Source organism: Mirounga angustirostris, unplaced genomic scaffold (genome assembly GCF_029215605.1).
Source record: "Mirounga angustirostris isolate CCGP_5_RB_7025 unplaced genomic scaffold, mMirAng1.0.hap1 SCAF_6, whole genome shotgun sequence".
Taxonomy (NCBI): Eukaryota; Metazoa; Chordata; class Mammalia; order Carnivora; family Phocidae; genus Mirounga; species Mirounga angustirostris.
The window spans coordinates 148,713,965-148,740,907 of record NW_026991714.1 but is presented as its reverse complement, the minus strand read 5'-3'; the positions used below and the strand labels follow the sequence as shown (position 1 = coordinate 148,740,907).

Sequence of the window (26,943 nt, the reverse complement as noted above, 5' to 3'; positions counted from 1 at the left end):
GGCTGTTTACAGAAACATCTTAAAGATGTTTATAGGGGAGAAATGGTATTTTGATAAAGACTGACATGAGGCAAAAGAGAAGCATAATGAGTATTTCTCAGGTTTTCTAACCTGTTCAATTGATTTGAATTTTAGATTTAAAAATCTTTTAAATCCCTGAAAATACGAATTGATAATAGTACCATGTTCTCATGAACAAAAATCCTCTGATATGGAGCTTCATAACTACAGTGGTTTTTTTTTCCTTGATTGCTTGAAACTATGTTTATTCTCTACGTAAGAGAGTAGATCCCATTTATATAGAAAAGATGCTTGAAATGTCTGTAATGTTTGACTTCATCTAATGTAGATGCTGAGATATTAACAAAACCATTTTTCATGTCAGTGATAGTCATAAATAAGACACAAAGGCTTACCCAATTGTTGTTAGCAAAAAAATTTACAAAATTAGAGACTAAAATTTTATCCAAATTAACAAGTTAAATTGAATGAGCACATAGAGATTCTTATGTAATGAATCTGAATTAAGATGCCAAAGACTTGATTGGCACATTACTTGTATCCTAGTACCTCCAGGTAAGTGCAAAACCTTTCTTCCGTATTGGCCAAAAGCCTGGTAATGAAGGAATTCTGCAGCAACTGAATCCCACTCTCTGTTACAATATAATTAAGCATGAGGTAATTCTTGATTTCGGTATTTTATTTCATTCATTGTATTGTATTTACATTTTGTTTGTTCACAGATTTGTATCTTGGTTCTCCCCAGGCTTCCTTCCCACATTCTTAAGCCAAAATGTTGTTTATTTTTGTCTTTTAAATAATCAGTTGAAAAAAACCTATTCCTATCAGAGTCTCAAATCTTCATAGGAAAACTTGAAACAAAGTCTAGAGTCATACTGATCTTGGTCCCAACTGTATGTCTTCTATTTACTACAAATAAACTAGTGATCTCTTTGCTCCTTAGTTGTCTCTTCTGTAAAATGGGCAGAATTATGGGACCTTATGAGTCTTTTTAAGTAGTAAATGAGAGCATGCTTAACACCCTTCATGACACATAGTAGGGGTTTGATGAATAGTAACCAGTATCATTATACAGTTAATATGTTAATAATCAGTAATTACCAGTGGTCCACACCTCACCAGCATCAAATCTTCTTTCTTCTGATCTTTTGCCTTTTTTTTTTTTTTTTGTATTTACAATCTGATGTTATTTTAAAATTTTCCTCCCAGGTAATTCTACATGTTTCGTGACAACCTGCCCCGTCCTTTCATAAAAAGCTCTCATAAACATTTCCCATAATGCAGTGGCAGCAATGAACAGCTTTAAATGAATAGCAAATGCATTCAACCAGGCTATCTTCTCGCTCCCTCCCTCTTCCTCCCCCCCCACGCCCTCCCTCTCTCCTTCCCTCCTTCTGTCTCCCTCTGTCTCCCTCTGTCCTACTCTCTCTCCCTCTCCCTCTCTCTCTCCCTCTCTCTCTGCATAGCACAACCCTGCTCTAAAAATATAGTACAATGACAGAATCACTGTAGCATTATTCAAATAGGGTGGTTCTTTTTTAAATGAAGGGACCCCTTTTCTGAAAGATGAGGAGTCATGACTGCAGATTTCTTTCTATACCTTCTCCTCTCTGGGACTTTGGTGGTAAACACTTGGAGGAAAGATTCTATGATCCACTGATACCATATTGAAGAGTCACCTTACATTTAATCATGTAAACCTCCATACTTTAGGAGACAATGCGAGATATTGTTAAAAACCCTTATGAATTAAGTTTTTATTCCAATTTGTGTTCTATAAGGTCATTATTTTTAGACCAAAAGATGATTATTGTATTTTAGTTACACTACTGCTCCCTACACAATAGAAACAAAAGAATGATATTACTCTGAAATAAAATAGTACTGGATGTACTTATTTCTGCTGTTTACTTATTCTGAACACCAGATAGAATATGCCCCAGATCATGATTCAGAATTCTCCTCAGAATTGTGATGTCTTGCCATTTCTGGTTTTATATTCTTTCTACCCTTCGTATGCTTTAAATTTCATCCAGTGTCTTTATTTAAAATGACAGTAAACTCTACTTTATATCATATATAAATGAATTCCCTACGAGGCCTTGTGATAATTAATCCCACGCTGAAGGATAACAAAGCCAGAATTTTGAATCATGGCTTTGGGCAGAGAGCACTGTTTACCCTTCTCACTTGAGTTGTGAATCTTTGAAGCAAAGGGCAGTGGGGCCCACGGAGGCCTTGAACGCACATTAACTCATGATGCTCTTTCAGATGGAGTCCCCAAGAACATTCTTAGCTTTCTTGGGATTGTTCTGCAATTGTTATGTGTGCTCAGTGACATCAGTGAGTTAACTCGGTGCGTGGTCTGTTTTACTTTATTAGCCACCCTGTTCCTTGACCCTAGGCCTGAGGACCACAGTGAACTAACTCCCTTGGAGATGCTCTCTGTGGTGTGTGGGGTGAGGGTGAGGACAGCCATTTCTTTATGCTGAGCTCGCACACAGGGAGTGTGGATTTCCATCCCACAGCTTTGGGGAAAGAACTTCCAGGGCCCATATGCCAAAAAGAAGGGAATAGAATCTCTTGCCAGCCTCTGGGGATTGAATGCCATGTGGGGTCCCTTGCATGATGCCGTGGCCCTCATGGAATCCCAGAATGGGAAGGGAGAGCCTTTCTTCTCCCTCCGCCACCAACGTGCAGGGCAGCCAAGTGGCTGAGCTGGTTTTCCAGAATGCTGTACAACGCGATGCCTCTTCTGTGCAATCCGATGGGGTGAGCAAACCCTCCTCCTGACAGCTTCCCGCCGTAACTTCAGTCCATGTCACACAGACATCACTTCCCTCTCACTCCACTTGAATGAAATCAGTAGATTATGCCTCAGAACTCCTTGTCCTGTTCCTCAATTGTTTTCGATGAAAGAAAAAGTTTTAGGGCATTTATAGGCAGTTTCCAAAGCAAACCCTCTACACAGAAAAAGGAAAACAGACTTGACGCTGTGTTTTTGGCACTCTTCACAGGCTGTTTTAGGAACATATGTTTAAAATAAAAACCCTTAGAAATCTCTTCTTGGTGTTCCAGTGGTTTGCCTGTTTCGGTTTTTATTTTCTGAGCAATTGTTATTGTTACAATTAAACAATAATAATATTTTTTAACATTGCCCCATGAGCAGGCAGGCCAAGGCCAAGGCAAGTTGAAATTCTGAGCACCTGGCTATGTGGCCTGATGGCCTCTGGGTAAACCATTCTCCTGAAGGTCGCGTTTGCTACTCAACGGTGTTCTTTCCCATCTGTAAATACGCCATCTGCTTGTGTGTGCCGTTCTGTTTCCTTCGCGGGGTTCCCTGTGAGGAGACGTCGGAGGCCATGCCTTTGTGTTTCTCACCGTTCTTGCAGGACTCGCTCCGAAGGTGGTCTCCACTTCTCCCGGTGGCTCTGCCTGGTCCCCCCTCACCCACACGTCTTGGGCAGAAATGCCCTGCTCACTGGGGCCAGACCCCCACATCTGTGGCACTCAGCTGTGTCAAGCACAACAAACAGGACAGGGTTTGCCTTGGCCCCGAGAGAAAGCAATTCCTTGTGAAGCATCTGTTGTACTTCATCCCCCATCAATCTCCTGCTCCCTGTTAGTCTGTCAGAGGCTAATTCCGTCGATTGTGAGGCCACCTGAGCTGAGAGCAGGCTGGCATGCTAGTCCTCATTCCCACGTGTGCGGCGCCTCTGGGGAAGTTTAAGACAGCCTTCTTCCTTCCAGAAATGTGTTCGTTTCCTCTCCTGGGTCCTGGAGGGACTGTAAAGCATGCACACAGTGAATGAGCTGTGTTCCAGGAGATTACGAGCAACCAGGCAGCCAGCCTCTGGGTTGATTGGGCAGGACGGCGGTGTAGACCCGAGCCAGCCCACGGCCAGCTTCCCGACCAGCTCTGAAAGAACACCTTGCAGGGGCTGTGCCTGTGAGCAGAGGTGGGTAGCACCAAAGAAACTTCTTGGTTTTCTCTCCTTCCAAATCATAAGCTGTCTGTGAAGAGACACTCGAAGATCATACAGATACCTTGTTCCTCATCCAGATTTCCCCCTAGATTAGCACCCACTGGTGTAATTGTACAGTGCGGACGTCCTGCAGCACCTTGGCCAGGCGATCAGCCTGGAGGGACAGATGGACACCACGTGTCTCCCCTGGGATACCCTGAGAGAGACCGAGCGTCAGGTAGGAAGTAGTTGATTCGAGAATGGATAACCTCACTGGATCACAAGGTAATAGCAGACAAACCCCACATGAGGAGTATTTTATTAAACATCATACAAGTAAAAGAAAAGCAGTAGAAATGTTCTAAATTCAAGGAGGCTAAGGGTGACGAGTACAGGGTCAAGGGCAAAGGGAGACCAAAAATGTCCTGAAATCAGACTGTGGTGGATGGTTGCCCAACTCTGTGAATAGACTAAAACTCCCATTCTGAGTGGGTAGATAGTATGGGATGTGAGTTATTTCTCAGAATTGCTAGTAAAAAGTAAAAAGAGGCAAAGGGACATAACCTCCTTGAGCAATACCTGATCCTAGATCAGATCCTGTCCTGGAGGGGGGCTAATGCTGCAAAAAGCATCACTGAGTCCACGGTGGATGTGAGGCGATGAACCCAAGAGTGGATGGATGGATCCATGGAGGGTGGATGAGGGTATCCCCGCATCGGTGTCGTTACTCATGTGGGGGAGCTGCACCGTGATCTGTGGGGGAACAGGTCCGCTCATTGGAAATACACCACAGAATACGTAGGGGTGAAGGGCCATGGTGTGTGACACCGTCACTTGGTTTAGAAAAAAAATGTGGGGGGAGTGGAGAGGGAGATCGTGAGCCCCAGAGAGCCCACGCCAGCACAAAGGATAAAGCAAATGGAATAGAACATAACGGACTAATAATGCTGCTTTTTTCCAATGTACCTTCCTGGGCCCAGGTCCCCCGAGGGGCTGAATCCCTGGCCTGAGATGGGTCCACACCCCACTATGTGTTCCGGACTAGAGTCCGAAACTCCCCTGGTGTCTGGGCCCCAGACCAATGTGGCCACGGTTCTCAGGAATGTTCTCCAAACAGTCCAAGAGACTCACCCGGCACCATGATTTTTTACACTCTTATTCCTCCATTAACTTCAAAGCCTTTTATTCCGAAACCTTTTAAATGTATTCAAGAGAAGAGAAAATAGGATATGAATGCTCCCACATCACAGTGCTTCTCGACTGAGGGCATCCAGCCCCGCAGGGGAGATGGGCCAGTGGCTGGAGGCAATTTGGGTTGTCACAGCTTGGGGTGGTTGCTGTCCTGTGGAGGCCAGGGACACTGCTGAGCATCCTACAGGCCCAGGAGAGCCTCCACCAGAGTTCCACGGTGCCACCTGTCAACAGAGCCGAGCTTGAGAGACCTGCCCACACTGCCATAACCCAAAGTCTGTCCATGTAAACACGTGGCCACACCTGTTTCTTCTAATGCCCCCCCCCCCGCCCAGAGGTCATTTTAAACCGACACCAGATACCATGTCATTTCGCCCCTCCACATGTCAATATGCTTTTCTGAGACCACAGTGCCCCTGTCACACCCAGCAAAATGAGTAATAATTCCCCAGGACCAGTACAGATAACAGCTGGTCCAGATCTCCAGGTCCTAGGCCCAGCAGTGACCCCCAGGGAGCTGAGATGGGATTGTTTTCCTCTGGATACACCCACCCTTATGGGGAAAAGTCAAGAGCACCGACTTGACACTTTACACATTTCCTGGTTTGAGCCATTTCTGCAGCCTTCTGACATACAGGATACATCACTATTTTCTGACCCCGAGAAGTGTTGATTAATTCAATAAGCTTGTAGGTGATTATAGTATTTTTTTTTTTCTGTGAAACTCTTTAGGAAAGATTACTGAAGCAGATCACTGTAAATTACATTTTTTAATCATTAAGCTGTGCCTTCCTCCTCCTCAATATAGTCCACTGTTTCTTTCCTCAGACACATGGAAAGATTTCAGCTTTTAATGAAGAACTCCTTTCTGGAGCATGTTTTTAGAATATGAGTTTAGTAGCACATATGATGTAATCCCAATCCCCAACTTTGCGTGCAAGATTGTTGTGTAAAAATGAAACCATAAATCCCATCTGAATTCTAGTTGCTGGGTTCTTTATAGGAAGTATTCTTCTGTGTTCCTTTTTTTAAAGAAACCACAGTATTGTCATCTGAGAAACAGATCCGTGACTGGGCAGCCAGAAATGTTGGAAGCATGTTTGTCTTTTTTCTGCCCGAAGCCTGTCCAAAGAAGTGAAGTAATGGTCTATTTTGGGTGCATGCAGTAGGTATCCATTTTTGCCCTGTACCCAGGACACAGCTTGGAGACTTAGGGTTACAGAAAGTGCATCTGGGAGGGGGAAGAGCTGTCTTAGCTGAGTGTGGTATGTGTTGTCTCGACTGTGATGCCAACGGCTTTTTAAAAGAGCACAAGCAAGTCGTACACTGGGAATGCTGATGGCAGATGGACTCCAAAGTTTTCATAAATGCAGTGGGTCCCTGCTTCAATCAGATATGAACCAACTCAGCACCCCTATCATGGTTTTTAACCAGTTTTACAGTTTGAGTCTGGGACGCTCATTGAAGATCTCTGTTTGCCATGACCTAGGGTGATAGTTTGCCGTGCATGGTATTAGTCAACGAAATCAACAAGGTGGGTCCTATCACCCTGTCGTAAGAATGACGGCAGGAACCAATACTCCCAGCCACGTTCTGACTCAGCCACTTCAGTGCTCGTGGAAAATTAGCTGTTGGAATTAGCCAAACTCTTCATAAACCTGGGGGCTGGAATTGAATAGGAATTAAGGCACCATGAAAAGTGCTCATTTACCCCTGGAGAACCCGCGAGGAGGAGGCAAGTAGTTCAGAGGCCCAGCTGCGGGAATATTGATCGGTTTGGCCTTTATCCTGGAGAGAAATCCATCAATGGCCCATTGTCACTGGGGTCTGCTCTTTGGTTCTTCCCTGGGGGTTCTTGAAGGCATTAGGTCAAAATGCAAAACCTTCCAGTTATTTTTTAAAAAAGCCCCATTGCTAATCAGGTAAGCATTGAGAGAACAGCTCCTGGGAATCAGAAATATTCACGTTGGGGATTACAAGGACTTCTTATTGTGGTTTCTTTTAAAAAGAAAAAAAAGGGGGAGTTGGGGAAACAGAATACTTCCTATGAAGAACACAGCAACCAGAATTCAGATGGGACTTATGGTTTCATTTTACAATTTTACATTTTACAGCCCTTCCTTGCCCCAAAGACCCATCTTTTCAACCGGATCTCTCACAGACATCGGTGCCTGTTGGTGCCAGCAGAAATCTGTGGCTTTTTTGGGATCTCTGTGACTCAGCCTCAGGGACGTGAGCAGGCAGTGGCAGTGGGCCATCACGGGAACGAGGGTGTGCTTTTCCGGACCATGACTCTGAACACCCGGGTTTACAGCCAGTAGGCCCTTTTTTAGAAAAAGGAGCAAGACATCCATTTCAGAACCACAGCCTGTTGCTTGGGTAGTGTCAGCAGGAAGGTCTGAGGAGTTCAGTGGCTGGTGGAGAAAACTTGAGAAGCTAGGTGTCTTTTTCCCCTGCCATAGGTCACTCGTGGCATCTATCTCTTGGCACTGATGGAATGGAAATTTGCAGAGCAGAACTGTCTTTGAGTAAGCAGAAGGGAACAAATTTGATGTAACACACATTCTATGAGTTTGGTTCAATGTAGGTCAATTTTTAAGAGAGCCCAGCTGGTCAGTCTACGAGTCTGCCTGGGAGCTGGCTGGCTGGCTTCCTCTGGGGCCAAGAAAATCCCCTCTTTTGCCTCAGAGCACCAATTAATAAAACTTCTTCATCAAGCGGTGTGGGTGAGGAAAACAGGCTGAGCTACATCCAACTTTCTGTGCAACAGCTTACCAGGTCATCAGACCTGCAGTGTGGCCAGACTCCAGCCTGGGGCTCCGAGGAGGATGCCTGTTCACACCAGCAGCCACTCAGACACCAGCTGGTGTTGGGAAGGTCCGTGCATACCGGAGTCATTTCACCTTTCATTTAAAGCTCTATGCCCATGGATTAAAAGGTGTTTTGATTGGGTGTTTCCTAATCTGCCTAGCCTTTTTTTTCATGCTAAAGATTGAGAAACTGCTCTTTGAAGATTAAAAAAAAAAAAAGCAATTTATTTGCTCGGCAGTACAAACAAAAGGCTAGATCTGTTCTAAGTGATGGAACCTTAAGTATCTTTTATCTATCAGGTTTTGTGTGTTTTTGGTGGTGGTTGTGGTGGTGGTGGTGGAGGGTTTTGTTTTGGGGAGCAGGAAGAAATGTCTCATACCCTAAAAGAGCAGCAAATCAGTAATTACTGTATTGTCTATGATGTGTTTGATGTAGTTTTCTCATTCTTGATTATTAGGTTCCTTCAAAAAAATGTTTACTGAAGGGCACCTGGGTGGCTCAGTCAGTTAAGTGTCTGCTTTTGGCTCAGGTCATGATCCCAGGGTCCCGGGATTGAGTCCCACATCAGACTCCCTGCTTAGCAGGGAGCCTGCTTCTCCCTCTCCCCTCTGCTCGTATGCTCTCTTGATATCTCTCTCTCTCTCTCAAATAAAGAAATAAAATCTTAAAAAAATATATTGACTACTATTAGGTTGCAGGCCCTAGTCTAAGGGCTGAAGACGCAGAGGGAATCAGACAGATGAGCCTCTTCCCTAATGGAGGACGCATAAGTCACAGAGCCAATAAGCAATGAAGGGCAGTGAGCACTATGGGAACAGAGCAAGTCCCCACAAGAGGGGCTATGAGAAGAACCAGATGTGGAGAGGGGCAGGCAGAGAAGTCTGCTCCAGAAAATGTCATTTAGGGTGAGGGTTACTATTAGCTGGCCAAGGCAGGGAAAGAGGGAAGAATGTTCCAGAGCAAGATAAGAAGGGTGGAGGCCTTGAGAAATCAAAGGAAGGCCCCAGAGTCTTAGTGAGGTGAGCTGGGCCTGTGAACAGGGAAGTGGGGCCCATCTACGCTCCAGGATTTTAACTGCCCTCTGGGCTTTGTCAGAAGGGAGTGTCGGGTTTTAAGTGGAAGAATGACATGATCTGATTTTTGTTTTAAAAATTTGACTCTGGCTGTTGTGTGGAAAATGGATGGGGATGGAATAGGAGTCTGGTGTGGAGGTTGTCACAGAAGGTCAGAGAAGATGGTGACTTGGATCCGGGAGATGGGGGGGTAAGCGGGACAGAAGCTGGTGGGTTTATGAGTCCTAATAATTGCTCCCATTCATTGAGCACATAATCTGGGCCAGGACGTGTGTAAGCATTTAGCATCTCTTATTTTCACAAGAACTTTGTGAAGTAGGTCAAATTTTATGTCCAAGGGCACAAAGAAGAAAAAGGTGGAACCAGGGTTGCCCTCGGCCACACCATTGCTGTGCTGTTGCCAACGGTATTTTTGAAGATAGATTTGTCTCCTTGTCTGGATTTGTATTACTTGGAAATATATTAGCCCAAGCATCCTGCCAATATTGACTGGAAGCCTTTGGGGAGATAGGAACCAGGCAGGAGATGGGGCCTCCAAAGTCAACAAGGAGGACCCACCCCAACCCTTGCAGCACTCGGAGGCACCTCCCTTGGCTTTCATCCCCTCGTGCACCCTATCTGGTTGTGCCATTGGGTCCTGTCTTCCTTAAAATGATCCACCAAGAATTTTGTTGGGCGGTAGGAGATGGAAACATGCGTGTTTCTCCGGGTACAGGCGATGGCCAAAGGCTGAGTGTAAGGTGTGACAGCCTCTCAAAACCTCACTCTACTACTCCTCGATCCCTCTGTGACCTTGGACAAACTTCTCAACACCTCTGAGCCTCAGTTTCTGCATTTATGAAATGGTCCTGGGAAAGATTTAAAGAGCCACTAGTTAGGACATGTCCTGCCCATCATAGACCGTGTGGATGCTCAGTGAGTTGCAGCCATGAATACCACCACCATCATAGGGCACAATGGGCAATTAGGACATGATTGGAGGTCGACTTTACTTCTGGTGTCAAACCTACTCGACTATTTTCAGATACTGTTTAGCACCAACTAAAAAATATAAATGGGCTTCCTTCTTCATTCGCTTACCTTACTGAACTTTTGACCTTTCTGTATGGGATAGTGGCACCCTTTTCTACACCAATACACACAAAACAACTCCTCATAGGTAATTATTCTTCAGACCAGAGGTGAACAGAGCCCTGACTCATACTGCCCTAATTGCTCCTTTTCATTTTGAACCTATAGCAATAAATGGGAAATAGACCCACCCAACCCAAACTACAATTTCTTTCTAATTGTTTTCAGAGTCAGAATTTGGCATGTTAAATATAGTGTCCCTTGAAAGAGAGATGAACAGTAAAGGCAAATGTAAGCATAGCAATAAGATCTTGGGCTCTGAAGTCAGACCATCTGCCCAGTTCCAGCTGTGTGACCCTAGACAAGTCACTGAACCCCTATATGATCCCAGTTTCCTCATCTCAAAACAGGAATCAGCCCACTAGCGTTGTTGTAAAAATCAAATAAAATAATGCACATAAAGTGCTTTCGCTTAGTAGGAGTTCAAACGAATATTAGCAACTGATGCTGTTATTTGGCCAACTTATTTTTCAAAAGAAGAAAAAAAACTCTGAAGCTTAAAAAAGCCCAGCTTTTTTGCCTGTGTTGGCAGAAATGTTTGAAGAGGACCATGTAAGCTAACCTATAAAATCTAGTCTTGCAATCCCGTCTGCAGAAAGTGGCTAGGGGGCTTTATTTACCTTCGGAATGAATGGGTTGCTGGGTTTCTAACTTTTCCTGTCTCACAGCCCTATTTTTCTAAAAAATATGCTAATTAAACTGGGGGCACCCAAGTGGCTCAGTGGGTTAAGCATCTACCTTTGGCTCGGGTCATAATCCCAGGGTCCTGGGATCGAGCACCGCATCAGGCTCTCTACTCAGCGGGGAGCCTGCTTCTCCGTCTCCCTCTACCTGCGCTCTGCCAACTTGTGCTCTCTCTCTCTGACAAATGAATAAATAAAATCTTTAAAAAAATATGTTAATTGAACTTGATAAATCTCATGCTATGAAGACAGTCATATCCCATCAAGAACCACCCAGAGCGGTTAATAAGCCCACATTCAAAAGACTTTGAGGGGCGCTGGGGCGGCTCAGTAAGTTAAGCATCTGACTCTTGACTTTGGCTCAGGTCATGATGGAGGATGATCAGGTCCTGGGATCAAGCCCTGTATCAGACTCCGCACTCAGCAGGGAGTCTGCTCGAGATTCTCTCTCTTCCTCTCCCTCTGCCCCTCCTCCCATTTGATCTCTCTTTAAAATAAGTAAATGAATCTTTAAAAAAAAAAACCCACTGGAACCACAGGTAGCCACGTAAAGGGGAGAGAGTAGCCCGATGACGCTTCAGGCCCCCGTGGAACGAAGCTGAGGAGCCGCAGTGGTAGGAACCCTTCATCATTCACCTCTCATGTCTCACCTGGAAAATGCAGCCGGCAAATATGGCCCCCCATCCTTATCCGCATCGCTCCCAAGTCTACAGCAGTCCCTGGCGGCACCTGTAATCCGTTCACTCTGGGGAAGGATGAGGTCATCTGAAGAGCCCCAAGGGATGGGAATAACATACTTCAGTGTAAATGTCCCATGATTTGATCCAAAATTCTGTGTATTTGTGGCAAAACGGAAGCAGCACATTAAGGACTATTTTGCAGGGAACTTAATTTTCCCCTACAGTTTCCAAAATGCTGTCTCAACAGTTTTATTTATTATAGTTAGTGAAACTAAATGAGAAAGAGCTGGGGAGAGGGAACTTTTTTTTTATTCTGAGGGGAAAAAGTTGCTTAATCATTTTGAGTATTTTAGCAAATAGAGAATAACAAAAGAACATCAGATGTAAATGCTTCATTGCTCTTACAGTTGTACAGCTAGAAATAGTTAGGATCCCAAATACCAAAATTATAACCAAAAATAATTTGAATTTTGTAGCTAAATTAAGTGGAGTGTTACAGAAACAGCATAAGCCCCATTTTGTAGGGTGGAAACAATTATTTCAGGAAAAGATACAATATGATTTGCTGGTACTTATTTTTCAAACCTTAGGAATCATGTGCTCCATTTTTTCCTGGCAAAGCAGGGTTGACCAGTGGTTAGGATGAGGTGGACTTTGGAGCCAAATAGAGCCAAGTTCAGTCTCCACTGGCTTGGTTGTGGGGCTTTGGACAAGTCCCTTAACCTCTCTGTGTATTTCCCTCTTCCTTGCCGGGCAGATGGTAACAACCTCTACACCACAGGCTCTCCGCCAACGGAAAGTTCGAAAGTGCACTTGAAACCCAGGTGTGCCAGGGCCCGACATCCATAAGCAAACATCAGCAGGGAGATGGCATTGCTGGTGAAGACTAGTCATAAATGGTCATGGGGATAGGGCTTTGCTTTCAGTCTCCACATCAAGAAACCAGAGCATCATTTGTTTACCAGGATGACTTTCCCTACAAGGAAAACAAAAAGCATAAGTATTTGCAAGGACAAGGCTGTGAAGGAAGTTCCAGCAAAGCTGAGACATAGAAGACAGCAGGTCTTGGGTTCGTTTTCTTATTTTCATTTTCCTCCTCTTATTTCATACCTCAATGCACTGTCTTTATAGAGAATTATTCAGTTGTCTGATCTCTCCATCAAAGAGCCTGGAAGAGCCAATGATATGAGCGTGAGGAGTCCCGTGACTCCGGCCACTGCAGAGTTTTCACGGAAAACTAGGAGTTACTTTCAGTGTATGAAGCATCCAGTCTGGGTACATATTGGTTTTCCTGTCGATCTTTTCTCTATATTTATTTAGCTCTGGTTGAGGAATAGATCATTTTATAAAGGATACTCATTTTAGTAACTGGGAAAATCCTGATCATGATTTTTAATTTGGGTTTTTATTACGTGTTATATTTTGTTGAAGCTCCAGATGGTTTATCCCTCATAAGAACGTATTCATAGCTGTATTTCCAAATTCTTGTAAAGAAAACCATTACCCAAATTTATATATGAATGATTTGGTAATTTGTGGAATAATAACTTGTAGCGAAGTAAATCTTCAGCAAAAAACTGGGTTGGATGCTTTGAATACCAAATGGGTTTGCTAGAGAGATCACGAGTGTGCGTGCGATTTAACTGCAAAGTATCCGCGGTGCCTGCTAGTGTAATGGACAAACAAGAGGTGTCTTGTGATGCTTTTGCATGAATATGCTGCACAGAATAATTAAGCCCTTAAACCAAATGTATAGTCTTCAAAGAAATAATAGGAAAAAGTTGACATGTCATCAATGAGTTTTTCATATTCTAAATAATTGGTGCCAGTCTCTAAGCTTGCTTTTCCCTCACTGCAGTTCTGAAATTGAAATTGGTGACAAGTTGTCAAGGTTGGTCTTGATGACCTGACGGCATTTAGAATTCTTGAAATAACAAGGGAGTGAATGTGACTGTCTCCCACCCCAGACCCCCTCCAGGATCGGTGACCACATTTTAGAGCCATGTTTCTTTTCTTTTTAATTGATGCAGTTAGTTTGAACACATTCTGTCCAAATTGGGTTGCTTTTCTATACTAATGATCCTGTGTCTGTCATCGGTTTATTAAGCACTTTGGTGTGTTAGGCATTTTGCTAGCTTAGGGATGTAGTTTCTGCCCCTTACCCAATGCAAGAGAAACCGAGTCACTAAGAATCAAGGCAGAGCAGGGAAAGGCCCATAACAGAGTCCTGGCCGAACACGGGAGAGATGTTAATGGAGGGAGGACAGAGAAAGCCATCCCAGAAGTAAAAATAAGTGGGTGTTTCTTCCGGCTCTCCTATGCTTTGGGGAATAAAATATGTCATTTCGATGAAATCCATCTCATTCAAACTATAGAACTAAATTATATACTAGTAAATTTAAAGTGGGATCATTGCAATACTAACTTTAAAAAGGCAATTTGGGGGTGATTTTTTTTTATTTCAATACACAAATCATTTCAGAAAGGTAAGATATTTTATAACGAAAAACATTATCTACATCACAGTGTTTTAATGTAAATCATAAATGATCATTTCTAGCCAGATATACCCAAAGATTTTGAAATTAGAAAATATAGTGCTCGACTGGAAAGGATGAGATTGTACCTGTTCTCCTGTAAAGAAAGCATGTGCTGTCTGTCTCCATCTCTGTCTTCACTCCAAGCCACTCTCTAAACCTTAGACTCAGAGAGTCAGCTGCTTGCTGGATATCCACGAGCATGTCTGCCAGGTACCTGACATTCGACATGGCCAGGACAGAATGTACCGTCTCCTTTCCGTCCTGTATGAACCACCCATCTCACTTGTCAACTGAGGTTCCTAATTCTGTGCCCTCTTCTGAATTTCCCATCCCAAAGGCTCATATATTGGTCTGGTCATTTGTTTGGATGCTCACACTAGCTTCCTGCTGCCTTTGTTTCTTTCGTTTTTTTTCCCCCCATGCCCAGTGTGGAGCCCAGTGTGGGGCTTGAACTCAGAACTCTTGAGATCAAGACCTGAGCTGAAATTTTCAACTCTGATTTCAGCAAGAGTTGGACGCTTAACTGACTGAGCCACCCAGGCGCCCCTGTTTTTCCCCCCCAAAGGCTTATCTACATGGCTGTCAGAGTGGCCTTTAGCTCCAAAGCTTGTGTCTTCTCAGGTCACTGCGAAGTTTAATGGCTCCCCATTGCACGGAATAAGGTCAGCAACACTTGCAGCTTGTAGGATTAGTCCCCAGCCTGCCTATCTGAGCAACAGTGTGTCTCCCTACTACAAACTTTACACCCCAACACCTGCAACTCCACACAGCTTCACATTTCCTGTGCCCATCCCCCACTAGCATGCTCCTCCTGTACTCTCTGTGCATTTGTGAATGTGGTTACCCCTATCTGGAATATTCTCTTCCTCATTCCTCTCCATTTCCCACATAACCATCCCCTCTCAACCTGATTTCTTCTTCCCCATCTTTCTTTTTTTTTTTTTAATTTTTTATTTATTTATTTTAGAGAGAGAGTGAGAGAGAGAGAGAGAGAGAGAGCACAAGAGGGGGGAGCGGGAGAGGGAGAAGCAGACTCCCCGCCGAGCAGGGAGCCCGATGCGGGACTCGATCCCGGGACTCCAGGATCATGACCCAAGCCAAAAGCAGTCGCTTAACCAACTGAGCCACCCAGGCGCCCTTCCCCATCTTTCTTGACTCACTTGGGTACCACATCCCTCAGGCTGGCTTCTGGGTTAGAAGCCTTTCCTTGAACTCCCCCAGTGCTTTGGGCATATCTCCATCACGGAGCTCTCTCCACTCTCTGGGTCTGTCCTTCACCAGATGGTGAGTTTGGGGGGTGTCTTATTCCCGATGCCCAGCACAAAACATATTATATGAGAGAATATTGAGGTGTCACTTATAATAACAAAACATATGGAGAACAGCAAAATCAACTCCTGGCATTTTATTTTCTGTTGTAGAGAGGAACAGAATTCCGTGTTAGATCAACTCATCTAATAAGCAGTTCTCATGAAATTATGCATTCACCTTCTGTTTTCATTTGCTGACACAGAGCATCCATCTAATTGGGTTTTCTCCTTGGGGCAATCTAAAGGAAATGGGCCCATTGCTATTGCATTTCCAGTATGGCCATTGTCCGACTGCCCCTCTGTTTTCCCAAAGGACCTTTGACTTCTAGCCCTTTTGAATTAGACACACATCTTAGAAGGCCTCAAGTGAGCACATTCTCTGTTTCAACTGAGGTTCCTCAGCAAGTAGTGGTCCCTAAGAAAGACATGAAACATGGGATACCTGGGTTGGGAGGGGATAGCCCTAGACAAAAAGACTGTGCCTGCAGCATCCTCCTGAAATTCAGTCATTCACCATCCATCCATCCATCCGTCCGTCCGTCCGTCCGTCCGTCCATCCATCCATCCATCCATCCATCCATCCATCCATCCGTCCATCCATCCGTCCGTCCATCCATCCGTCCATCCGTCCATCCATCCGTCCATCCGTCCGTCCATGTGTTTTTTCCCTTGACACATGCTTCTCCAGCCCTTTAGCACAGCACCTGCTGCAGACACTCAGTACAACAGCTCCTGAGCAGCCTGTAAAGACAGTGGTTACGAGCGCAGGTTCTACACCAAAACCACTCACGTGCCGCCACGGATGGGGGGAGCCTGGCTGGGTCAGTTAACCTCCCGGTATCTCAGTTTCCTTGTTTAAATTGGGATAAAAATGGGATCTAACCCACAGAGCCAGAGAGTAGGCACTACCAGGATTCAATGAGATGCATATAAAGGGCTTGGCGCAGGGCCTGGACTGGGCAAAAAGCCCTCCTGCGGCTTAGAATCTTAGGAGGTTATAGACAAGTAAGGAAACCAAAGGGGTTCTGTGATGTGGGGAGTGGCGGTGACGGAGGCCGCTTCTGGGAAGATGATCAGGAAAGGACCCTCTGCAAAGACATTTAACTAATACCTGAAAGATGAAACGGAGCCAGCTCCACGAAAAACTGTGTGGAGGATGTTCCAGGCACAGGGCAGGGTAAATGCAAAGGCTCTAAGTGGAACAGGGTGTGAAATGTTCTAGAACGTGCCAGGAGGCAGTGTTGGCTGAGGTAGACAGAGTCACTAGCAGTCACGGAGTGTTGGGAGGGTAAGGTTGTGAGCACCTGGAGAGCATGGAAGGCCTCCCCATGCAGTGGGAAGGCATTTGGGGTTTTAAGCAGGGGAGTGCATGATCCCAAAGTGGGGTCTGGACAGGCCCATCACTGCCTTCAGCTCCTCGCAGCCCAAGGGAAACATGAGGTGGACCGGACCGTCTGGCACCGGGAGGAGCTCAGCAAAGAGAGTAGGATGGGTCCTATTGTGCAGTGTGTGGCCTATGGACCCCCAATTCCTGGAGCCCCGTGTGGAAGCACAGACCCGTGGCTTGATCGTTGCAGAGGGGCCTCAGGGGCCATGCCAGCTGTCTGTCCTCCATCTCCTATCCCAATCCCTTGTGGGAAACTGAGGCATGAGCCTGTCCAGCCCCTCTGAGCTCAGGGTGCTGGCCACGCCCACGGAGCCTGGGCATCTGTTCTGTGTGCCTCCCTCCCTTTGAGAAGATTAACACCCACGGTGCTGTCCCTGCGCCTGCACTCAAGGCCAGTTCTTTCCCAGATTCTATTAGAAAAACTCAAAAAGGAGTGTCATCCGTGTCTTAGCTTCAGGGGACAAGCTGGGGTATTACTCAGCAGCCAGCCTCCCCTTCTTTCAACAAAGGAAACTGCAATGATGCTTAAGAATTATTTAGAGCTCAGAGTATGACTGAGATGGTATTTCTGTTTAAGTGACATCAGGACAACAAGGAAAAGCAGTAGGGTTGTTTTTTTTTTTAATTCTTTATTTAAATTCAATTTAGTTAACATAGTATTAGTAGTTTCAGGAGTACAATTTAGTGATTCATCAGTTGCATATAACACCCAGTGCTCAGTCCATCGTGTGCCCTCCTTAATGCCCATCACCCGGTTACCCCATCCCCCCACCCACTCCCCTCAAGCAACCCTCAGTTTGTTCCCTAGAGTTCAGGGCCCCTTATGATTTGCCTCCCTCTCTGTTTTCATCTTATTTTTTTTTTCCATCCCTTCCTCTATGTTCCTCTCTTTTGTTTCTTAAATTCCACATAGGAGTGAAATCATATGGTATTTGTCTTTCTCTGACTGATTTATTTCCCTTAGCATAATACCCTCTAGTTCCAGCCACATCATTGTAAATGGCAAGATTTCATTCTTTTTGATGGCTGAGTAATATTCCATTGAATATATACACCACATCTTCTTTATCCATGCATCTGTTGATGGACATCTGGGCTCTCTCCACAGTTTGGCTATTGTGGACATTGCTGCTATAAACATTGGGGTGCAGGTGTCCCTTCGAATCACTATGTTTGTATCCTTTGGATAAATACCTAGTAGTGCAATAAAGTAGTAGGTTTTTAAAGGCTGAAGTATTCATGGGTCTTTGTATTACTGCACAGAGTCACATTTTAAAGCATTACAATTAATCTTTCTGCTGGTATACCCCAAAATTCCTCTTGTCCACAAGTTTGCTGACTGTCGTCTACCAAAACCTCATCTTCTCCAATTCCTGGCTTTCCTAGAAGATTTTCCATGTCTCTCTTACATGAAGTGAGTCTTCTTCTTGGACATCCATTCAAACTAGCTTTTGGTTAGAAAGCCTTAAAATGATATCTCTTTGTATTATAAATTACCTCTCTACAAATTCCTGTGTGTGTTACTCCTCTTAGTATTAGGTTCATTCAAAATAAGAATCTAGTACTGTCAGGAGTGGAATTACTAAAGTATTAACAAAATGTAAGCAAAATAATAAAATTATGAGCAAGCAGTAAATAATAGAAGTAATAATATTATAACTCGAATTATATTACATTTTTCTTTTTCTCCTCTCTCTGTGATCTTGGAGCCGACCAAGCCCCTCCTTCACCAGGAGCACTGAGGCTGTTACAGGCCCTGCCCCATGCAGGCCATAGCTCCTGGCTCCTCCTCACCGCCCTCTCTGCTCTGTGCATCTTCCTGCAGGCTTCTCTGCAGCTCTGACCCACCCCCTCTCTGTCCCCATTTCTCCAGCCTGTCCCTTTAGATGACCCTCTCCCCTCAAGCCCCTGCCTCTTGACCTCACACCCCATCTCTCTGCTTCCCTTCAGAACCACCCTCTGGAAAGATTCATTGACCTTTTCTGTCCCCATCTCCTTGGCCTCCCCTGTAGCTATCCCAGTCAAGGTTACCAGCCTCCCACACCTCCCCCACCTGCCCCTGCCCATCCCAACAGGGCTGCAGTCTCCCCGACAGTGAGCCTGTCCAGCTCACAGGAGGGATACTTAGAAGATGGGGATTTGAGACCAAAAGCAACAGGGAGGTTAACCTCCCCCAGCATGATCAGTACAGACTGAAGGGGGGATGGTGCAGGAGGATCCATGTACCTTTGTCAGTGAGTGTGAGAGATCGTCTGTTTTATGTTTTTGGCACACCCTTCTCCAACATTCGCTGGTAAGCAGAGCACAAGTCAGACCACTGTATGGGTCTAACTGATGTAAGCCAGGCATATCCTAAATATGTGGAAATCCATGTAAAACAGGGAGGCTGCTTTCAGTTCTGGGCGTGGCTGGGAGAGAAACTGGAGAGATGGACTGTAAGGAAAATATTCCTATCTGTTTCGTCCAAAACTTCCCACTTACGTCTCTTCCCTGTTTGTCAGCGCTCTGGTTGCAAAACCCAACTCAAGCCAACCGAAGCCCAAGAGAGGGGTTTATTGGGGAAGAGTAGAGGCAAAGTGGGTCCCCCGCACACCTGGAAAGTCTCCCCCTTTCTCCCCTCTGCCAGAGCTGAGTGATGGCTTGGTCCTCTGGGCAGCGTCCTTGAAAAGCAAGGGACCAGGCTGAGGGAAGCCCAGTGAGCATATTTTTGGAGCTCTGAGAACAAGGAGACAAGACTTCTTCCCAGAGGTCCCAGCTCACCGCATGCTGTAGGGAAGATTTCTGACGGGCTTGCTTGGATCCCATGTTTATCTCTGGACTGGAAGCCGAGCGACCCCCAGCACAATGAACAGTGTGAAGCGCGTTCTCTGAAGGCTGGGGTTGCGGGGAGACAGCATCATTGGCAGGCACTGTACCTCCTGCAAAGTCCAGTATTTAAGACAGCTCTCAACTCCTCATTGCCCAGGCAGATGCAACCCAGGCTCCATGCACAGGGACCCTTCCCTGTCTCGCACCCAGCCAGCTCCCCAGATTTCAGACCTTAAGTCTCCTGGCCTTGCCATCCTCTGCCTGGAATTCCCTCCTGCTCCCACCCCTCCTTTGTGTGGCCAACTGCTGCTCCAGAGGCAGGCTTCCTGTGTGGAGCCTTCTCCTTCCGCAACATCCCACCTACCATGTTCCGTCCGCCCAGTGAGACTGTGCCTCCCTCTGTGGCCGCCCCCCGCACACTGGGTGGGGTCTCCTCTGTCACCCTGCCAGGCTGCAGTGTCCTTATTTACCTATGTACCCTCACACCTAGTACAGCACCTCACATGCAATAAGAGCACAGGAACGATCTGTCCCAGTTCTGTTGAAAGAGAAGAAAAGAGCGCATATTACAAAAGAAATGGCTAAATAATTTAAAACGTAAAGAAGCTCATGCTTGACTCTCATCCATGAAGATCTAGTGGACCACATGCAATTTTAGTTAGGATAAAGAGGGCTTCTCCTCTCCCCTTCAGTTTATCTTAAAAATTTGATACTGCAATGTGTCCGAAATCATTTTTCCTCACCTCCTGTAGCACTGCTTTGAACATTTCACTGTTGTTCTGAGTTCTTCTTTGACATTTCCATATCGATAGCTGCTTCTCTCACCCAAGGAAATATCAGCAGGGGCAATATTGTGGACCCAGAATTATTTTCCCAATAGGTGGCGCCACCATTGATTCTAGATGGGAGAGCCTGGTGACAGCCAGGCAGGTAATTCTCCCAACCTGGAAACCTGCACATGCGATTTGCAGAAGAGTGTGTGTTCTGTGCACGTTCCAGCATGCACGTGCACTTGTGTGCATGTGTTGCTGGGTGTGCATACGCCTGGGAGTGTGTTGGAGGAACGAGGTGAGAGAGAGGGAAGGCTCCACGTGTAATGTGGGCGCTGTTGTGCGAAGCACATGTGTCTGAATCCCACCTGCCTGGGTCTCCTCGCACCTCCTTCCTGAATAGGGTGGAACGTCCTCTGGGAGCCTTATGGGGTCATCTGTAGAATAAGGATGGGTCAGATGCTGGCTGCCCAGTGGCCTAGAAACTCACAAGCAACCTATCAATAGGATGTTACACTCATCTTTTTTGTGTGTTGTTTCTGCTTTTCCACAGAGGTCTCATTGCTAGCAGTTTCACGGAAACTCATTATCTGCAAGATGGCACTGATACCTCCCTCAGTCGAAATCACACGGTAAGTCCGGCAGCAAGACCCCCATGATCCCGTGCTATCAAATCTGGGCTTGCACTTTGCGGCTGTTTTATCCTAGCAAAGTCACACGCCCAGGTTCTTCCCTTAGATCCCGTGAAGAGCCTGTGCATCCTCAGGATTTGGGCGTTGCATCCTAGCTCCAGGAAAACTTGGCCTTGGCCAGCTTTGTGCCGGGACAGGCCTTGGGGCATGGCTGACCTTGAAACCACCTTCCAACCACTGGGGGCTGCTCAGTTAGGCAAACCCCTTCTAGAAAACGTAGCAAAAGTTCAAGATGGCTTGGAAAGCCGTCATCCCTGGGCTGCACTTAGCTGTGTTACACTTTAAGCATCTTAAAGAAATTCAAAGGAAACCTGATTCTGGTGAACCTAGACATGTATCCCACTTATTAGAAATGCAACCTACCTATTGTAAGTGTATCCACCATAAATAAATGTATAAGCCGCTTATTTATATAAATGATAAATCCACCATAAATAATATAGTTCTATATCGTGGTTGTTACTATAATATGACCTTTATCACCTTTTAGCTTTCCTGGTATTTGAAGTTTTATATGTAACTTGGACAAGATGCTAATTTTATCTGATCCTTTAACAAGTGCTTACTGGGCACTCTCTGTGCTCAGCCTGTGTATGTGAATATAGGGATTTAAAGAGAGTTGCTGCCCTCTGAGGACTAGGAAAATTACTTAAAAAATAAAAAGCTGTGGATATTTGTTGTAAAAAGAATTAGCTTAGAGGAAGGCTTTACATTTACAGCTGAAGTGTTGTCAAGCAGCTGTGAGTATCAGCAGGGATCTCTCCCTTCTGTGAACTATGCCAACGCTGCTTTTCTTTATCACGTGTTCGGCACGTGGCAAGTACAAATTGATACCTTCAGACTCATAGCAGTTTATTTGGTGGAATGACCTAATACTGATCTTCCAGCCTGAAGAAAGCACATAGAAGTCCTGGATAAAATATAACCGTCTATGAACTTCTGTTAATACCTGGTCAAGCTTAAAAGAGAGTCCAGGAAATCCCCGGAGGCAGCAACAAAGAGGGAATGTAAGCTCAGAGCAGTAGGCTGGTGAGTTGGGGTCATGGGACCTCAGAGGGTTACCTGGTGCTTGGGATTTGGGGCAAGAGAAGTGGGCACCTACAACTGAGAGTCCACAAAAACTGGGCCCCCAGAGAGCTGCTTCCTCTGTGAAAAAGGGACAAGAAGAACTCTAGTCCAGAGAAGGGACAACGAAGAGAATTGTCTCAAGGTATCTTGGATTGAAGAAAGCTCTCATAAAAAACAGAGAAATTGAAACCCCAGCTAGCCTTATAAGTATATGTTTGCAGTGGGGTGGACTAGTGTCTAAATTTCTAATACCTGTATAGAAATGTAATTCCCAGCCAGTATATTGACCTCAAAAATATATTGGGACCAATCGTAGCCTGACTGGTCCCAAATCAGCAATCCTGGGTCCCCTGGGCTGAAGCCAACCCAAAATAGTTCTGTAGAGATATCTCTATGGCTCAGATCATGAGACGCCCATGCCAAAAACAAAGAATACTGATGAGTCCCAAATCAAAATTACAAAACACACAGTGAGAAAAGCCACTATAAGTGAGCATTGGTGGACAAGAATAACAAGAGAACCAGCACCTCTGGGAATGCAAGATAATAGAAAAATCAGACAAATTTGTAAATATTTTAAAGACAACAGAATAGAACTAATAGAATTCCAGAGTGAAGGGGCACTTGGGTGGCTCAGTCAGTGGAGCGTCTGACTCTTGATTTCGGCTCAGGCTGTGATCTCAGGGTCATGAGATCAAGCCCTGCGTCAGGCTCTGTACTCAGCATGGAGTCTGCTTGAGATTCTCTCTTTCCCTCTGCCCCTCCCCCTACTCGTGCACTCTCTCTCTAAAATAAATAAATAAATAAAATCTATTTTTTAAAAAAAGAAATTCCAGAGTGAAGATACAGAAAGAAAGAAAATAGAAAAGAAGCAGTGTTTAAACCGAGTGTGATGAGAAGGTCCCGGAATTGAAGAAAGACATGCATCGCAAGTAGGAAGAATAACAATAAATTCCCACCAGGATGGCTGGTAGTAAAACTGCAGACCACCAAGGATGAAATCATAAAACCACCTGAGATAAAAGAGACATTTGTACAAAATGACAAGCAAACCCACAACAGACTTCTTGTCAGCAACTACAAAATTAAAGTTTCAGAAAACCAAGGGAAAATTACAAAAATAATAGTAAAATACATTTGCACACAAAGACGAGAGAATTTACTATTCTCAAATTCTAACAGAGTATCTACCAAAGGGGCTATTGCAGGAAGAAAGAAATGGAACACAAGAGGCAAGGGTAGTAGGAATCAGAGGCAATAGTAAGCAAAATAAGTGCATGTGAATAAATTTAAGTAAGCTATTTAAAATAATAATTACAACAATAATGACTAAATTTGGATGTTTTAAGACAAGATGAGCAAATAGTACAAATTTAAGAATTTGTATTGTACTTGACAATAATACAGATACAGATTAACTTCAGCTTTTGATAAATATCTTGCCAATTTAAGTATAACCCTTAAAAGAATAGAAAAGCAGAACATATAATTCCAAATAATCGACGGTGAACAAAAATAGTGTATCAGCTCAGGAGAGGGCAGGAAAGAAGGAAAAGGATTTGAAAAGCAGAGTAGATATAAAACACAAAACAATTACATAAAAATGAGTCAACATAGTAATCTAATTATATGTAAATAGATTGAACTTGTTTGTTAAAATAAAAACAGAATATCTGCTTAGAACTTAAAATCCAGCTACGTAATTTTTACAAGATTCACACGCAAAATACGAAATGATTGTGAAAGGAGTAGAAAATATATAGTAGACAAATATTAACTTAAAGAAAGCTGCTTTCATAGCATTAGTATCAGATGAGCTAGATCTTCAGGCAAAGAGAAAAGGCATTATTATGGATAAAAGGGTTGATTACTTAATGATAAAAGGAACAATTCAAAAGAATGGTAAAATAACTGTGAACCTATGCGTACCAGTAAAATAGCCTCAAAATCTGTGAAGCCATAATCAAAAGAATTAAAATAAACTGACAAATCCACAACCAGAGAGGGAGATTTAAATATACCTCTCTCAGAAATAAAGATTTTAAAAGATGAGCTGAAATTAATGAAAGGGAAGACCAAAAAAAAATTGAGAGAGTCAAGCCAAAAGATGGTTCTTTGAAAATATTAGTAAAATGAATAAAAAACAAATCTAATCGTGAAGAAAGAAGAATTCCCAAGCAATGGTATTAAGAACACAAAGACAGGCATAACTATTGCCATACAGAGATTTTGAGAATCACAGGAATGCTATCAACATTACTAACCATTTTCTTAAAAATGTAAATTCTTAACGCTGTTCAAGGTGAAACAAAAATGTAAATATAACTATATAAATAAATTAAATCAAAAATAGTATTTTTTAAGTCCCCCCCCCAAAATAATATCAAACCCAAATATTTTATCAGGTAACTTTTGCCAAACCTATAAAGAACAAATAGTCCCTGAGAATTCTTTTTTTAAGGAGGAGAGGGGAACTATAAAAATCAGCAAAAGAGCATCCACAACATGAATATTATAGACTAGTTTCAATTATGAACATAGTTGCAAAAATCCTAAATAAAATATTTACAGATCACATCCAGCACATATTTTTAAAACTACTTTGTGACCAAATGGTACGTATTTGAGGAATGCAAAAATAGTTCAGCATCAGTGTATCTAAGAATGTAATTTAATGTATTAGTATCTCTAGATGAAAAGTATTATTATAACTGATATCATTTCTTCAAATATAATCCAAAGTATTTATCATGTAGATTATAAGAGCTCTTATGGGTGGGGAATGGCAGATTGGCAGAATCGCTGATAGACCAGAGGCGAGAAAATCTGTTAGGGACCTAATATAGTTGACGAAGGTTTTGCCCACAGAAGTAGCCTTGCAATGGATGGAACTGGGCAGAGTAAAGAAAACTTGAAGAGGCAGAAGAGACAAAATCCGGTGACAGTGGATGAGGGGTGTGTCACCAACAGTGCTCAGTCCCTTCTGCTTAGGTGCTCAGCGGGCCATGTGTTCTCACTGGCACCATTAAGGAGCAGTTGTTGGTTTGGGAAGGCAGAGGGGACAGTGAGGACAGGTTTGTCCCCATTGAGTCTGTAGTGGGACAGCCAAGTAAAGGTGTTCAATAGGCAGCTGGGTATATGAATCTGGAGTCCAGGAGAAAGATGGAGGTAAAAAATGAAGATCTGATGATCGACCTCAGGTCCAGTCATTGGCGCCATCATTTCACACTTGACTTTCTGGTTTTTCCTCTTTTTTCTCCTAGGATGCTCTCATTTAATATATGCTTTATAGTTATCACTAAGGCTGTCTTCACAGTGTAATTGCTGTTCCAGATAGAAACAGAAAAAAGAGATCTGAGCAATGCAGTGACAGTAAGCTTGAGTCCTCCACTTACCCATCATATGTGAGGGTGAGTGTCCCTCTTCTAGCATGGACACACCCAGAATGTGTAAGATATGCTCCCAAAGTTATTCCACCAGTTTTGTGGTTTTGGTTTCAATCTCCCTTACTAATTTTCCTTTTCTTAGGCAATTTTTTTTCCTTTTTTCTCATGTGGGAAGACAAATATGATAAGAGAGAAGAAGAGACAGAGGACTAGGGACCCGGACAGTGCGGGCTGTAGGCTACAGAGGTAGCCGTCTTAGAGACTAGCCACATGGGACCGTGCCAGCATGCTAACAGTGGCCATCTCTGTGTGGGGAGGCTCTGGATTTTTCTATTTTCTGTGATTTTTGTGTATATATGGTGAGTGGGAGGATTATGTTTTCTTTCTTCTTGTTTCTCTACAAGGTCAGTGTATAGACAGGCAAATGTCTACCCCATCCATCTATTCATCCCTCACTCCTCTGCACGGAAGTGTCTTTTATAGGGAGAAGAGGTGGGAGCACGCAGGCCCGACAACCCTGGTCCCTGTTCATTGGGGAGCGGGGAGAGCCCATGCCTGGAAGGGGCCTTGCTGTCCTCCCTCAGTCAGTGGTGGCTGAGGCTTGCCCATTCCCTCCATGGAGTATTCTCAGAAATAGGGTTCTGCAGCCCCAGCATCCCTGAGATGGGCCCCAAGGCTTGGCTAGCAAGGACGGAGTGGTAGGGGTGAAGGTTGGAAATTGTACAATGCTTCAGTTCCACCCAGGCCTAAGTTGTAGCCTCTAACGGAATATACCAGAAGCCCCTTTTTTTGAAGGTAATTAAACATGAAAGTGTTTTTGATTTCCATCTGACTCTGAATCTAGTTCTTGTAGGTGAAGCAACTGGAGGATAAATTAACTGGCACCTCCAAGCCTCCAAAAACAGCAAGCACATATCGCTTGTACAATTATAAAGAGAACGACATGTCTTGTAATCCAGCATCGACATTGTCCCCTTCCTTTGCTCCCATTCTGTGCCTTTAGCCATGTTACTGTAAAGGTAAGGAGTGAACAGTCTTCCCCACTAAAGAGAATCCACAGCCCTAGACAGCCAGTCCTTCCAACAGAAACCCCTTGAGCGGAGTCCATGACCTCTTCTTGTCTTTCATGGTAAGGAGACAGACGCAGCTTTTGGGGTTTTGTTTTTATTGAATCAGGCTGGAGAACAAAAAAGAAATGTGCTGACTCATCTTCTTATCCCCTGAAGTCAGCACACAATGGATTTTCCTAAATTTAAGATTATATAAAAATAAGAACCACTTTTGGCTGTAGTACCCTCTTTTTTAAAATTTCATCTCTCAACCATCAGCATAAGCTGGTTGACAGGCAGAGTAGTGGCTGATTTTAATTTTGGAATTAATCGCTTGTCTTTTATCTCTCCATTGTCCTGACAGGCTGAAATACTTGT

At 44.2% G+C, this 26,943-nt stretch overlaps 1 protein-coding gene across 7 annotated transcripts in view; it reads left to right on the top strand.

Moving 5' to 3' along the window:
- ADAM12 (ADAM metallopeptidase domain 12) overlaps nt 1–26,943 on the top strand; it is a 347,363-nt gene that overhangs the window by 186,077 nt on the left and 134,343 nt on the right. For all 7 annotated transcript variants that reach the window (XM_064595438.1, XM_064595441.1, XM_064595440.1 and 4 more), the window contains one exon: nt 20,924–21,002. In XM_064595438.1, the coding sequence (XP_064451508.1) occupies nt 20,924–21,002 (79 nt within the window). The remainder of the gene's footprint in view (nt 1–20,923; nt 21,003–26,943) is intronic.